This window comes from Heteronotia binoei, chromosome 21, assembly GCF_032191835.1.
Source record: "Heteronotia binoei isolate CCM8104 ecotype False Entrance Well chromosome 21, APGP_CSIRO_Hbin_v1, whole genome shotgun sequence".
Taxonomy (NCBI): domain Eukaryota; kingdom Metazoa; phylum Chordata; class Lepidosauria; order Squamata; family Gekkonidae; genus Heteronotia; species Heteronotia binoei.
The window spans coordinates 34764474-34781185 of NC_083243.1; the positions used below are offsets into that span (position 1 = coordinate 34764474).

At 40.3% G+C, this 16712-nt stretch overlaps 1 protein-coding gene across 2 annotated transcripts in view; it reads right to left on the reverse strand.

Annotated features, from left to right (window-relative positions):
- Positions 1 to 619: 619 nt before the first annotated feature.
- The window catches only part of PAPOLA (poly(A) polymerase alpha), a 46075-nt gene continuing 29982 nt past the window's right edge, over positions 620 to 16712 (reverse strand). Inside the window, exons 14-22 of one of the 2 annotated variants that reach the window (XM_060263001.1) lie at positions 16460 to 16579; positions 14798 to 14907; positions 10645 to 10766; positions 9874 to 10016; positions 8313 to 8413; positions 6809 to 7008; positions 5129 to 5191; positions 4454 to 4528; positions 620 to 2908 (exon numbers count right to left, since the gene is read on the reverse strand). In XM_060263001.1, coding sequence (XP_060118984.1) covers positions 2813 to 2908; positions 4454 to 4528; positions 5129 to 5191; positions 6809 to 7008; positions 8313 to 8413; positions 9874 to 10016; positions 10645 to 10766; positions 14798 to 14907; positions 16460 to 16579 — 1030 coding nt within the window. In that variant the 3' untranslated portion in view covers positions 620 to 2812. The remainder of the gene's footprint in view (positions 2909 to 4453; positions 4529 to 5128; positions 5192 to 6808; positions 7009 to 8312; positions 8414 to 9873; positions 10017 to 10644; positions 10767 to 14797; positions 14908 to 16459; positions 16580 to 16712) is intronic. The other variant, XM_060263002.1, reaches the window with a different exon arrangement.

Here is a 16712-nt window from a genome sequence, read left to right on the forward strand (position 1 = left end):
GGGTTCTGGTCGTTCTTTGTTATCATTTTTGCAAGGGTTTTTTTAACAGTCACAAAGAAAGAAATAGCACCATCTGCTGGTAACAAAATTAATGGAGTACTTTTCACAAACAGATGTGTTTATGTAAACTACAGTACCACTAGGCTGAACCCTAAAAGCAAAAAGGTGCATTCAGGCTTAAAAACACCCACAGTCCTCTCTCCCATACATCCAAATGGTATTCACATTATTTTCTCCTACTTCCACTATTCAAGGATAAGCCAGACACAATGTATTAATACGGAACAGGCACACCATTAGCAGTCCATTTTATAACCCACTTTGGTTCTATCATGAAACTTAACGCAGTATACACACAGGAATTTAGAATCCCACCCATCCAAACACTAATCATACTGAAGTGGTTGCTGTAAGCAAATAACTTAAAGCAGAACAGAAAATAGTATGCCATCTTTTTTTTTCTTTTACGATTTACTGTCACTTGATATTTTAATGTTGTATATTCTTTGATGTGTTGTGGTTTTGTTTAATGTAGTTCGCCCAACAAGGGACCAAAAAAGTTAATTTGACCAAGCTGTGGCACTGCTATTTTAAATGCTTAAAAGAAGCCAGGCAACGGTGGGATTGTGCTGTTTTTTTATTGTTTTCCATGGAGAAATACATCATCTGTTTACAAAATAGCTCTTGAAAAATACAAGGAGTACAGATACTATAAAACAAAGCAACTCCAGTCATGAGACACCTACGTACATCATGCGAAAGCAACAGTCTGATCTCCAGGTTATGAAAACTAGAATTAAAAAGTCACTATACAGAAAAGGTTCCAAGTTTCCAGCTTGGCAAAACTTGGGTTTGCAAGATACATGAAACGTTTTAATAAAATGGAAACAAAAAAAGAGAGAGGATTTCCTGATGTGTAAACAAAACGAGACTAAATTTTGTGCCTGGCAAGTTCGATCTAAAGTCCATAGCTACACAAAATACACAGACAGCTTGTACACTTCAATTGTTAGTTAAACCTTTTGGATTGGGTGGCGGGTGAAAGCAGGGAGGAGAGGCGAGGTGCTGGGGCCATGTTTGGTGGGGTGGAAGGTTTGACCACAGGAGGTTGTATAGGGCCAGGGCAAGAATTTTGTATACTAGACGTCGTAAGGGGCGAGAGGGCAGAAAAATAAAATCTTGGTTACTTGCACAGCTGGGGAGGTAGGGGATAAGCTACAATCTCTGACCTTTGGAAAAATTAACTTAGAGGGAAGGGGGGGGGGGGAAGAGCAAGTAATTTTACTTTAACATGGAAATGCACATGTAGGAGGATTGAGCACAATGCAGGGGAAGTAAGTTATTAAACATGCTGATCAGAAAAATATGGGAAGGGCAATTTACCCATCCCACTTAATTTTTTGATTGAATCTAAGTTGACATGTAGTTTATTATCTGCATCTGATATCACTGGCATTCCTCACGTTCTGCCGCTGAGTCATGGAAAGATTTTAATTCCTTTAACACAAAAGTTACTAATCATTTTGATAGCTCTCCAGAACAAAACGAAGACACCGGGAGGTAAGGAGAACTTATCAGATCTTTTAAGTGCCTGCTAGAATGTGATTTTTTTTAAAAAAATTGAACACTCAGAATGTAAAACTACTTTCAGATGAGCTATCTTAAAAAAAAAATAAAAATGGTTAAAATCCTGGGGGCGGGGGGAGAGATCTGCCTTCATATTTAAAATCTCAGATGTTCATTAATGCAGACAGAACTTTTTATGGAGTGTACAAAACTCTTATATTTAGTGATGAAAGGCCATCAATCAAGATAGGTGTTCTGCTTCTTCACAGGCACACTTTATTCACTCAGTTTCAGTTATGGGGGGAGAAAAGTGGCATCTGCCACAGAGCCACTAAATTCAGGGCTTACATACCCATCAAGACCAGTTAAAAGGAAAGAAAAACAGCATTCAACTTACATTAGTTCGATTTTGTGCATACAAACTGGAACAAAAAACCCCAATTTAAATGCAAAAGTTTTTTTTCCCCTCCAAGAAATACGGTGACAGAAACAGGAAATTAACGAAGAGGAGTTTCTGATTTGCTCGAAGGGGGAAAAATTGCTTTTTGAAAGCTGATTTGTATACACCAAAAAATAATCTGATAAATAAAAAACAGACCACTTCTTAATCATGCCCTATCCAATACCCAATATGCGTGTTCTCTCAACAACCTCAACGTTTGACATTTTCTTGTAAAGGTTTACTGCTGCTTAATGGTAACTGAGCAAGATATAGTGCACACCTTTTTATTTAACCTTCAGTACACAATATATCTGGCCATTCTCTAATTTGAAGGTCACCGATATTGAAGAATCTCTTCAATAAAAATAAAATCTATCAAGCCAAAGCGCTAAAATTAGTCATATCCCAATAAAAAAGTACATAAAAGTGCATTTAAGGGATTCTTTTGCCAGTTTTAGCTCCATTTTGTTTGTTTTTTTTCCTTTCCAAACGATGCATCAACATAAACCCAATTCAGTTAAGTCAAATATGGCAGGAAATAGTATTCCCATTCCTTTTTTAAAGGCAGTAATCCTTGGAAGTATTTAATGCAACTGTTGCTAACACATTAACAGTACTCCTGGCTTCACGTATTAACCTGGATGTCCAGATCAAGTGATCAGAGCCCAGCAAGGGAAGTGCACAAAATATACCTAAATCCATCTGTGTTCACATTCTTGTCTTGCACCCTCTGTTCTCCATTTCAGCGTCAGAAGACAATGGGTTGAATTGGCAGATACTGTTTATGGACCCCTGAGGTTGTTTTTACCGATTCAATCTTAGTTTTATTGAATTTTTGATAACTGGAATAGGATTTGCAGGGAGAGCAGGGATATCTGAAAGGTCTGTACTGGGCATTTTCTGAGGGAGAAAAGAGAAAGAAATGTTGGAATCACAATACAAAATGTCAATTAGGAATACACAAGACAATGCCAGGAAACCTATCACATTTCTTATTCAGTAGTTCTCCTGCTACCAGTTTTGGCTCAGTCACAGAATAAGCCAAGCTTTTTTACCAGCGGGGGAGGGGGGGGAGAAGAGGACAACAGCTCTGGTAGGAAGTAAGGATTAGATAATGTTTATGAAAACAAAAACTCCTCCTGCCAGTGGGAATTAAAATACATTAGATTAAAAAGGCAGCTCTCAGTACCTGCTTGTGGCTTATTCGGACTGCAAGGCAAAGCGTCCTATAGAGTCACAACTGGCTCATGTCAACACCATGAAGTTCCACCTCAAGGGATTTTTGAGGCAAGAGCTGAATTCCCCGATAAACATAGGTGGGGGATTGTGAGACCATGCCTTCCCTCCCATCTCCATCTTAGATGTTCATGTGTTCAGTGTTTGAACAGGAAATGCACATATGCACGCACTATTCCACTCATGTGGATCCCTAACAGTGAAGTACATGTCTCAGATAAAGTTCAGGAAACTTAAACCACAAGCCAAAATTTCACTGCTGGTAGAAGCAACTAGCCCTGATCTGAATAGGCCAGGCTAGCCTGTTCTCATCGGATCTTGGAAGTTAAAGCAGGGTCAGTCCTAGTTAACCCCAAGAAAGTTCACCAAGGAAATTCAGCGTTGCTATACAAAGGCAGGCAATGGAAAACCACCTCTGAAAGTCTCTTGTTCTGAAAAGCCCCACGGAGTCACCATAAGCCAGCTGTGACTTCACAGGGGGAAAAAACAGATATTGCAAGCTTTTCTTTTTCCCACCCCTTCAAAAGTGTCTCTGAAAACCCCCTGTCTACCCTGCGAGTGTTCTCCCCCCCAAGAAACAGCCCTACTGAGATATTTAGGACTGGTAGTACGCAGTCAGCAGGAACTGCAGTATTAACTAACTAAAACAGCAAATAGTAGTGTATGTATTTGTCCTATTAGAACATGTTTCCAACTAGAGCCTGCAAGAACGACTGACTCTGGGGAAAGAGTTAGTAGAGTAGGCCGGTAGACGTTAGCCTCAGCAGGCACAGGCCCTGTTCCAATGTTATAACCATGACCACGAGGCAACAGGACAATGTAGCTCCACTGCCCCCAACAGGCCTTGCATGGAGAGCCTACACAGTTGCTGGTTCAGGCAAACAGCTTCTGTGGCTTAACCAACCGACTCCCTTAGCGGGTTCTTCCCAACTGTCATCCTACCAAGAAATCCCAAGTCACTCACAGGGAGGGGGTGTGGTCACTCCAGCATCGTGCTGGGCTACCCAGTCAAGCTAGAGAAGCCAGTTAACGTGCTGGGGGTGAACACATAGATGCTTGCAGCAATGCAACAGCAGCAGCACAAGTGTGCAGACCAGACATGGGCCTTCATACCACCCAGAGTAGTGCCTCATGAGATCTTAAACAAGCAGTTACTTTACAAGCCTTAGGAAGCCATAAATTACAACATCCCCAAGGGATTGTCTTTACCTGAGGAGCTTGCAGAGATACTGTTTGAAGAGATTCAGTTGGAGAAGCAGTATCCAATTCTGTATCAAGTAGTTCCTGGAGGATGGAAACAAAAAGTCATTTGCTACCTTGAACTACACTGGCAGCACTTCCCAAGAAAAAGCCCACATTTTCGCCACAAGTTCCTTGCTGCTGACCACTGCCTTTGCTTAGATACAAGCAGATATCCATTGTTATTCTGTTGCAGTAGTTTCCATACATGCCCAGAACAGGATTTTCACATTTTACTTGTTGTTTTGGGAAAAGTCTCTGCACATAACTTTGCACTTAAGAATGCAAAACTCCTAACTGTTCTCAACTACATTTCTAAGTGTTTTTCTTTGTTTAATAAAGTACTTCATTTCTTGACTGTCACGCTGCCTTTTCATTGAGAAGAGAGTATAAATGGCTACTTCAGTTGCAATTCTGATAACAAACATCTATATAAGCACACCCTTCAGCTAATTTTTGTCCATCCACTTCTTTATTACTTGTCCACTTCTTTAATATGCAATTTTTTAAAATTCAGATTTAGACTAGAATTGTGTCTTAAAGCCAAAAAAACCTGACATATTGGCTATGAGCACTGGACTCTTGGTAGGAGCAATTAAGACACCTGCAAAAAGCAGAGATGTACTGAGACACCGTAAGGTTTACCTTGGCTTCTATTTTGTCATGATCGCTCATTTCAACACAACTGGCATCGTCATTCACTTCATCCTGTTACAAAACAGATATATGAAAACTGGATCAGGAGACAGCAATAGTTCTGTTCATCAAAATATATCAATCCAGTAATTCTATGGAAAGAAGAATTGCAGTGTCTTCAGTCTTGGATGATGATGTCCTAAGGGGAACAAACTGAAGCTCAAGTAAGTGCTTTTGCCTCAGCTGGCTGCAGATGACAAACACAGGAGCATCATATCTCAGCATCTCAGGTTCCAAAACTCATTTTGCATGCACTTGAGAACTATGTCTTCAACTTTACTCACTAACCTTAGTGCCTCATTCCAGGCACTAAAAAGTTATTAGATGCTCTTCCACCATACAAAGCTGTCCTGAGAATGAGGCATGAATCTACACAGGGCTGTTTAGAACTAGGCAGAGGTCTGTGGAACAGGCTGCTATTAGGAGTTTTAAAAAAACACTTAAAATTGTTTTATGGTTTCAATTTGTATTTGACTTATTCACCATCTTGGGCATCCCTGAAGTGCAGAGTACCATCAAGTAAACATACTTCAAAACTAACAATGTTGAAGACTTTCTAAACCATCTAACAATTCTGAGAACAACTTTTTATAAGGACAAAATGAAGCTTTAAACTAAGAATCAGCGCCCTTATTTGCTAATATTTGTAGCAGATCAGCATTCAAACATCCAGGTAGCTCCAGCCAGACATCCAGCTTTCTGCCCAAAAACATAACTGCAGCACCCTTCTTTAGGCTACTAAATATGCTATGCTGTGTCAGATTTAGCCCTTTTGAAACAATACTATAAAGGACTTTATTAAAATGAAGCATGACTTCAGCACATGGTTCAGCACAAGGGCCAAAGCAGAACAGGAACTCATGTTCAGCAGCCTCATATGCAAGCTGTTATGTATCACGAGCAGTTGTGAATTTGTTGACATTCCCTTATCATAAAGTACAGTTACCATAAACATATTGTTTCTGTCCCTGTCTGTTGCCATCTTCCAGGAACAAGTGAAGATTTTGTTCATTTAGCATCCCTCCATGATCGCTTCTTCCTGACCAATGTTTCCATTGCTGTTTTATATGTCTGTTTTTAATCATTTTAATGATGTGTGCATTTGGGGGGAGGGCTGGAGGTGATTGTAATGGTTTTGATTTTAATCAAGCATGTTTTAAATTGTTAGCCACCTTGAGGGCAGAAAAGTTGGATATGAATTTCTTAAATAATAGTGAACGCATCTACCCAGGGGTGGGGCAGAGAAGTAAGCCGTTTACAGGAGGTCTCAGAAAGAGACAGCCTGCGTACCAACAATATGCATGTACCTCACAAAATAGCAGTTTCCATCATCCAACCCTAATTCCAGAGGATTTTTAACAAGCCTGCTTTAGACAGCATGATTTGTACTTCTACAGTCTTCATCAATAAAAGCTTCTCCTTGCAGAGGCTAAGTTCACCTACTGAAATCTCCACTTAACTTCTCATGGAACAGAAGCAATGCACATTATCAGGGATGTTCAGTAACCTTAGAAATTGGCCTGGTTGGAAGCCTGTTAAAAACCTTCTGTTGGCAGCACTGAGGAATCAGGGCCATAAAACCAGTACAACTTCTCGATAATATAAAGATTCAGAATGTGGACAAAATACCTGTTCAGTTTTAATTTTTTTGGGAGACTCTTCTTTATGAGGAGACGATGTTCTCTTCAGGCTATTTGTTGCGGTGTTTCCCGAAGGTCTTGGTGCCTGGTTTACAAGACGAGTTGAAGGAACTCTAGGGATGGTAGGCTTTGGTGGCGGAGAGATGGCTGGCTGTGTGGCAGTTTGAGGAATGCTTTCACTTGAAGTACCTAGGAATGCATTGCACAGCAATCAGATTACCCATCATCACATATCATTCAGCTTCTGGTCTCATAAACAGAGTTCTCGCTACTTTGTGCAAGTTAAATTGTAATCCTGGGCTCAAGGCTGCTCAAATTCTGTCTTAAAATTCTATAATGAATCAATTAGGCAGACAGAGCACTGAATGAGTGCTTATTTTTAGCAATTTGTTCCAGCTTTGTCAGTCAAAAGAAGGGACAAATATTCCAAAGGCCCAACCACTGAAAATTTACCTATTTGACATAACAGAGGACAGAGTGCCTACTGTACTGTGGGAAGCGAGATCAAATGTCCAACACTAAAACGCGGGATCACATAAAAAGTGAGATCACATTTCCTACACTAAAATGTTCACCAACATCCAGACGAGTGGCCACATTGGTCTGACTGTAGCAGTAGAAAAAGAGCAAGAGTCCAGTAGCACCTTGAAGACTAACCGAATTTGTGGCAGGGGGTGAGCTTATGTGAGTTCCTGCTCAATTCTTCAGATACAACTAGAAGGTGAGTCCAAGTATCCTATATATTGTAAAGTGGAGTGATTTCAGATGCCAAACGACATTATAAGGCAAATGACAATAGCAGGAGTGACTGGATTACATGCAGAGGGGTAAAAGGCATAGAGAAATCAGCATTGGTAATAAGTCAGGTGGGTGCATTGCCTTCAGCTTCATTATCCGTTGCAGTTCTGCAGCCTCTTTTAGTCTTTGAGGTGCTACTGGAGTCTTGTTCTTTTATTTACTTAATTGAATTTTATTTATTTTATTCCATTTGTATCCCACCCTCCTCGCCAAGGCGGGCTCAGTGATTTTCTACCACAAATATCAACTGATTAGGAAACTAGTATTTATATAGCACTTACAAATACAATCAGTACAATGGTCCTTATGACCACACACTATCTTTCAGTACGGCCGTCACCAAGTTATGGACTGAGAAGAAAAGGGACTGAAGTTGAGAAACTGATTGCCCAAAAAAGTGTACAGGTCTTTTGTGCTTACTTGAATAAACTATGCTTAGTCACATAAGCAACTTCTACAGTCATGTTCATTCTTCACACATCTTTTAAAATTAATTTCCAACTGTTCAAAGCCATTTGGCTAGTTCTATCAACATGCCAACGTGTTACAACACCACACGTTGCAAAGCACAAAGCAGTGCTTGCCCTTCAAAACAAAGAAGTGTCATGGGGCAAGAAATGAACCATTCTAAAAGAAGTTTCTGCAGGAGAGCAGCAGTTTAGAAAGGTGTCTGCAAAGAAGTAATGTTATCTTACCCCCTGAGCTTTCACTGGAATTTGTTTGTGGCACGTTGACTTCAGAAGTCTGCACGCTGGTCACAGATGCTGCCGTCACAGCTGGAGCAGGACTGCTTCTGCTAAAGTGTTAAAAACAACAATATACATAGGTGCATTAATGACAATGAACCTGCATGACTTATGATCCACCAAGCCAAACACAGTTCACTAGCTGTGAATTGCAGTGCTTCCCCCACCCCCGAGTGTGTGATTGAACCCTCCAGGAACGGCAAAAGCAGGACTGTAAAGTATTCATGTTCCATATTATCTATTTCACATACCATTGTTCTGAAGCAAGGTAAGGGACCATATGAGACAGAGCATCTTCTGTGGTGGCACCCTGATTAAGGAAACCCTCTCCACAAGTATTTAGCCAGTGCTCAGTGTGCTACATCCCTGATGTCTGCTGAAGGTGTGCATGTCACTAACCCGAGTCTCTCCTGGGATAGGTGTGTATTTTAATGTGATTTAAACAAGCAACTATTTTATGCTGTTACATGAAAATTATTACAATATTTCTAATTGTTTGCAAGCTGCTTTGAGTGTCTTTGATGGAGAGAGCAGAAATGAAGTATCTTCAAAGTCACAGTACAGAGCTGATGCGTTCGGCTCAGTGGTGACAGCTCACATAGATCTGAGCTGGAATACCTACACATAATAATGTTAATTCATTGTAGCGCAACCATTTGTTCAAATGCTGGCACAGGTAACTTTATGCACAGGCATAATACTTTTTATTAAGATCAACCAAACTGGCAAAGCCTTCAGGTTCACAGCTCTTCATCTGGCTGGATGGCATGAAGGCAGAATTCTCAGGCCATAATCTTCAAGGTTGGATCGATCATACAAAATTCTGCACAGTCTTGAGTAAATGATATAGAATATCAACAAGAGGCAAAGCTTCTTGCACCTAACTACTTGAAATCCAATGCAAATTGACCCCAGTGGGGTTTGCTTTAAGAGTTTCTCTCACTTTTTTGTAACACATATTTATTTTATTGAAATACTGATCCTTGTGTTTTAGGGAAGATTTCTAGAGTTAGTCTTGGAACAACACACAAGAATTCAGAATCAAGTCTTCTTAAAGACTTCTGACATGAAGAGGAAAAGCAGTCCAATAAACTAGATGAAGAAATTTTATTCACAAGACTATAGAATAGACTAGAGCTCCAGTTTTTATCTAGTTCAGGGGTGACCAACGGTAGCTCTCCAGATGTTTTTTGCCTACAACTCCCATCAGCCCCAGCCATTGGCCATGCTGGCTGGGGCTGATGGGAGTTGTAGGCAAAAAACATCTGGAGAGCTACCGTTGGCCACCCCTGATCTAGTTTAATTACACCTTGCGTTAATTCAAATGGGGCTTCCTCTTTGACTTAAGCAGGAAGGTGGTGGTAGTAATTATGAACACCTCCATTTTCCAATTTCAGCTCTTCAACTGACTGATCTAAACAAGGCCTGACTCTAAGGCAGGAAAGAAAACGACTTGGCTTCAGCAACAAGTTTAATATGTAACATCAAGGTTAACTTTGAAGACGCTTACCCCTGAGAACTTCCAGAACTATTCAGTGGACTTGTCTTCATAGCATTTGTAGGAGAAGGCACAGACGTGCTGTTATCACTATCCATAGATAAATCTAGACTGCTGTCATTCAGCGCTGTCAGCCTGACCCCTTCTGTCGAATGCTGCAAGCAAACAGACAATAACAATTGCTATTCATCATATTAAAGATTCAGAAGCAATGAATGCTCCCCCCAAAACACAACACGAAAGGCAGTGTGTATGTTTACTAAATAATTTACTAGGATGCACCACTCACTGCACTGTGGGTAGAAAGTAACTTCTGATCTAGGTTGTTACATGCACTGGGTAAACCCCCCTCCCCTTTTACAATACTTGCAACTTCAAACTGTTTCTCATGGGTTCAGAAGACTTGTTGAAGCAAGCCTGAGAACTGCTGTGTAACAGTGGAACCATCTAACAAATGTTTAAACCAGCTTCTCCATTAACAGATCTAACTTTAATAGTGTCCCTTTTAATCCTTGTCAGCGGTTTAAAATCCCACCTTCCTTTAACGTTTCTGAACCATTACTAAGCTGTGTGTCAAAGAGAATCTTTCCAAGAGCCACAGAGGAGGTACCCCCTCCCCAATTCCTTAAGAGAATCTGGGCTCTCATGCCACCCTGATGAGTAAGAATATTTTGTGGCACACAAGTTAGTTTGTATTTCTGGATATTAACCAGAAGAACATTTTCCTCGTTTTTCTTTCAGTGTGATGCTTGCTATATTTATCAAGTTAACTTGCAGCATTACCTTTTTCTTTTTCTGAAGGACATGACTAGGTAGCAGTTGGTGAAGTTGCTTTTTTTTTACATGCATTGCAGCAATTTTCATATCCATCTCAAACATCTTGCTGTTTATTGCTTGCCTATAAACTACATAATTAGAAGAACATTAAGACATTTTACATTTGGAAGAAAGCCATTAGTTGCCCTGAAAGAAATTTGCATTCCTGAGAATGCTTGTTTGAAAGGAAAAAATGCATTTAAAAGGGGAAAAAAATCTTAAGAACTACACTAATCCTAACACACAGTAAAAAAGTATTACCCCTTTAAAAAGTACATGAAGATGTTATATTTTGCCTCAAACACAACATTTCTCCTGATGTGCTAAAGAGGAGGGAGATACTGCTCCTTGAATAGCATCTCCTAACTACAGTCTGAAGAAGAGCTCCATCAGTTGTCTCAAGCAGGACTCTGGAGAGGTGGAGTATAAGTACCTTACAAGCCAGCATGGTGTAGTGGTTGAAGTGCAGACTGAGCCCTGGAAAACCAAGGTTCAAACCTCTACTTTGCTGTGTAAGCACACTGTGTGATCTTGGGCCAGTCAACCTCTCTTAGCCTAAGTTAAGAAGTGCCCTGATGGATCAGATCAGTGGTCTGTCAAGGCCATCATCCTGACTCACACAGTGGACAAACAGCTCCTCTGGAGAACCAACAATAGGGCACTTTGTTGGAGAACCAACAACATGAGGCCTTTCCCTGATGTTGCCTCTTGGCTCTGGGATTCAGTGGTTTAGGGCCTCTGAATGTGGAGGTTCCCCTCAGCCACTATGACTAGTAGATACCGATAGACCTATCCTCCACAAATCTGTCAAATCCCTTTTTAAAACGGTTTATTCCTGAGGCCATGTCTATATCCTCTGGTAGTGAATCCCACATTTTAATCACTTCCTGTGAAAGTAAGTATTTCCTTTTGTCCATCCTGAACTTACTGCCCATCAGCTTCCCTGGATGTCTTTTGAGTTCTAATATTTTGGGAGAAAAAAGTCTTTGCCAACTCTCTCTACTCCATACATAATTTCATTCCCCCCCACCCCACCCAAGTCATCTCTTTTCTAAACTGAAAAATCCCAGGCTCTTCAGCCTTTCCTCACAGGAAAAGTGTTCTAACCCTCCATCTAGTTCACAGTGTGGTGGATGCTGTAAGGATAAAATAGAAGGAAGAATGCTGCAGTCCCTATTGGCTAGAAAAGCAAGGTATAAATATCTTTTAAAAGTTTACAAAGCTATCAAGTGTGTTTTTGAGAAATAAGAGGAATGTTCTGCATGGGACCTCTGAGATTCAGCCTCTCCAGTCCCCTCCCAAACATAACAGAAAAGGAAGGCAGATTCCAATCTTCCTCCCTCCCCTAACCCTTCTCTGACACAAGCAAAACCAGTGCTGCCCATGACTTCTGAAGACTGGCTCTCATGAGAAGTAGACAGTAAATCAGCACCAGACTAAAGAAAGGCTTGATAGGAAAGAGAAACTGCCTTGTAAAAATTCCAAAGTAAAAAAAAAAGGCAATATGGGGAAACCCTCGCCTCTGCAGATTTTGTGTCAGGGGATGGTAAACTCTCGAGAAGTTGCTGAAGGTCCCTGTGTGACAGGATGCTGACAAAATGACAACCACTTTAGGATTAGAAAAGCCAAGGGGGAAAAAATCCCAGCTTGCTAGCAATTCTCCTAAGAGGACCTTCTGGCACAGCATAAACCAATTTAAGATCCTGATTTTGGCGAAGTGACAAGCTCCCATTATACTCTCCACAGCAGCAGCCAATCACAAACTGCATCCCTGAGGCTACAGAAAGCTGGTCTGATGCAAAGGATAGCATATTGCACATATACCACCTGGGCTCAGATATTTGTTCAACCCTGAAGCTCCCTGGGTGGTCTCAGGCAAATCTTTACTGCTCAGCCGAAGCCACCTCAGGGCTGTGACAAGGACACAAGTGAAGCAGCAGAGGATGCAAACATGATCAACAGTCCACACAAGTAGGATTTTTTGCTCCTCACACTGCCCACTGCACAGACCGCCCCTGTGGAAGAAAAGCCCTAGGCAGGGGGAAGCTAAATACAATTCTTAAAGGCCTTGGTGGTGGAAACTGCCATCAAGTCACAGCTGAATTACAGTGACCCCATAGATGTTCAGAGGTGGTTTCCCATTTCCTCTGTGTCACAACCCTGACTTCCTTGGAGATCTCTCCCCCAAATATTAGCCAGGGTTGATCTTGCTTAGCTTCAGAGATCTGATGAGATCAGGTTAGCTTGGACTTCCAGGGGAATTTAAAGACCTTAGCAACAGAAATTTTTTTGGGAGTGGGGGTGCTATGCTGCATAAGGGGGAAGTCCTTATGTAAAACCAGGAAGAGATACTGACTATACGTCTCCACACTATCCAAAGTATCAGCAAATTCTGCCTTATCCTTGAACAGAAATAAATTATGCGACTAGTATCCATCTGAAGCTCAAATTTCAAAACCTGAGACATTTCTCATCCTTTGCAAAAGACAGGCTAAGAGGCATACTCTCCAGTAGTGGCATCACCACAACAGTTCTGTTGGCAGATTTCTGGACAAAACGCCACCAGAATGTCAGTAATGTACGATGTGCTGGACTTCAGCAGAAGGTGATCCCACAGTAATGTAACGCAAGCCGTATCAGTCATTTTACCACCCTTGGGGTGGGTGCATTGCCACATGAGAAAAATACCAGCAGAGTTCCCACCCTGAAGTGCAGCAGCACAGGGCTCAAGACTTCCTGGTATCTTTGGATCATTTTTTTAGTTGAAATTTTTGTAACTTTTACAGAGTCACAAACAAACTTAAAATAGCTGTGTTGTATCATCGCATTTACATATAAATCTTGCTGGGAAGAAAAGCATAGAGGACTGGGGAAGACAACGGCAGACCACCCTGTAAAAAGTCTGCCTTGAAAATGTTGTGATGCAACGTCACCCCAGAGTCGGAAACGACTGGTGCTTGCACAGGGGACTGACTACCTTTACCTTTTTATTATCACATTTACATATGAATATTTTAGAACAATATAAATCAATATTTAACATAGTCTGTCACCATCTTTGAATCTTTGATAAATGTTTCTTATAACTTTTAAAAATAAACCATGTTTGTATATATATAGGGGTTTTTTTGGTAGTATATCATTTTGAATCAAATAACTTATGACAGGTACCACGGACCCACTACTTTTCTTTCATATTGCAAAGCAGAAGCATTAAAGAAAGAGCTAATTTATTCAAAATGAAATAATCCCACATTTTATTCATCCAGCTTTGAATGGTATGTTTTTATCTTTCCATTTTAAAACAATCAATGTTTTAGTTATTGACAACTGAATTAAGATTGTTTCCTATTTTGATTCATCTATATTTGTCATAATCCAATGCTCCAATAACATTACCTCTGGCAAAAATGAAATATCACCTAATGAAATACCTTTAATTTTTCCTACTATTTGAAACCAATACTTTTGTATACAGGGGCAGTGCCACTAAAAATGTAAAAAAAAAAAATGCTATCTGACTACATTGTTTTGTACGACGTTTCAAAAAAGGATTCATTCTGTTCATTCTTTGGATCTTTCTGAAGCCCTAACTGCTAAGAATATGCAGCCTTGGCCTGCACAAACAGATGGAGGAAAAACCTATTTTGGTTGAGCCAGAAAGGCAAACCAGATGACTACAGTCAGCCTCTTATCAATTACAGAAAAGAGAAGTCCTGGCCAAAAAAGGGAACTCTTGTGTTAGGATAAATTTAACTGCCACAGAAGCTGAAATTCTCTTAAGACAGGACTGATCTAAATATGAGGTTAAATTCAGTGCTCTCTGTGTTGCTTTGTCATTCTCTCTACTCCCTACATTCTAAAACTAGTATTTTTATGGCAGGGTGTATTTCTGCGATATTACAAAGCTCCAAGAATTTCCCTTTTCTATTCTCACCAACTGTCTCCACTTGACTATAGAGGGGTTAAAACTTATTGTGCAAATACTTCCAGCTATTACAAGAAAACTAGTCTGTCAGCATTTGTTCATGATTCAAACAAGGGTCGCTATGATCAAAGGCAGGATATGGATTTTGAGGCAAAGTTTCAGAATTGCAAGAACTGAGCTAGTCAAACTTACCAGTGTCAGTAAAGGACTGAATGTCAAATGTAAGATCAACACTGAGATTTTCAGAATTCTCTGTTTTCTTGAACACTAGCCCGATTACCCACATTGTACGAAACTCCTCCCTGAAAAAGAAAAGAAAAAACCCACACCATCATTAAAATGATATTAGCAATCCTATACAAAGTTTTGGGTTAGCAAGCTTTTCCAACTCCTGTGTCTACCTGCAACTCTACAATGGCTAATGCAAGGAACAGAGTCGCAAGATTATGGGTGGCCTGAAAATCATGCAAAATGCCTGACTTCTAATAATGCAAATCTAGTAACCTAAGATACAGGCATTCTTGAATTTCTATGGAGCTGAAGACACCAGGACGCTTTGTCTGAACTGGGAACATCTCTCAGAAATCTACAGAAAATGAGGTATCTATACAAGGCAAATAGTGTTTGAAATCTCTGAGCTCAAAAGCATAAGCTTCTTCACTCCTCATTTTGCTATAAGCAGTCCTTTCCAACAGGTGGCGCATAACTATTTTTGTTTTTTCTTACAGTGCAGAGTTCTCAGCATTAAGAAAAGAAAAGGTCCTGTTGGATCAGATCAGTTCAATATCTGGTCTCATGCAGTGGTCAACCAGTTAGTCTGGAGGGCCAACAGGGCAGAGAAATAGAAGCATTGCTTTGATACTGCCTCAGAGTTTTTCTGCATCCGAGTGTGCAAGTTTCCTTTAGTCTCTGTAGCTACTAGCCAATGACAGACCTAGTTTCCATAGATCTGTCTAATCCTTTTTAAAGAGGCATTTTTTTTCCACTGACATGAATGCTGAACCTAAAAGCATTGTGGTCACTGTTCCCAGCTAGTGCAACACCTACATCTTGCACAATATCTCAAATCCTTGCTCAGAACCAAGCCCAAGATGGCTTCTTCTAAGAACAATGAATTATACTCCGCTACCACAAGCAGTTAAGGTACTTTGCACCAATGGAACACCACCACCTTTTGTTGTATACAGTAGAAGGCTACAATCCATTCAATTTAGTTGAAAGGGAAAATCTGTAAGATTTATTTAATCTAACACATGTACAGACCTGCCTCTTTCTCGGTGCAACAGGGACTCAAAGTGGGTAACAAAGTTAAGAGCATCTTATAATCCAAAAATGTAGTTGACATATCTCACACTATACATCCTTAAAGATCAAGAACCAACAGCCCTCAAGAATTTCAACATGTCTTAAACCTAAAAATATGGAGAGGGGCTTTCTTTATAGTCTTGTGAGTATATATAGTGTCTATAGGATCAGCACATCAATAAATTATATAGTGCTTGTCATTATTTCAGCAGGGATTGTCCAACACTCTCATCTCTGGTCATACCCCATCTGCAACACAGTAGTGATACTTTAAACTGATCTGTCACTTTCAAATCCAAAAATACCCCATACATAGATTCACTTACTTTGAACCACAGGGTATCTTTCTACTGCCCCCAATGGCCTATATGGACCCCTACTTAGGGCAATGCGTTTCTTCTGTAAATGATTCTATGTGAAACAGAAGGGGCAGTCTCGGTAAAAGCATCCATTGTTATTTCTGACAAAAGCAACCGAATTTTAACCCCTGCTTTCTTTTCTGGTTAATGTTGCTTCCAACACACTATGTGAGTGAAAAATCTGCCTTACTTGTCAGGATTTTCCTTGGGTGCTGGGAATGACTGAGGATTTACATGAGCCAGTGTGATGAATTCATTCTTTTCCAAGCTTCCAACCAGAATACGAATTTTGGACTCGACCAAGCCAACCCTGGAATGAACAGAAATTTGTTGATTCAGTAACTCAAGCAGAAAACCCTGATTCCTACGTGAGATTAATATGTTCCAATTCTATACTGATGGAAACATACCAAAAATGTTTTAAACTTATCTTTCTAGAAAGA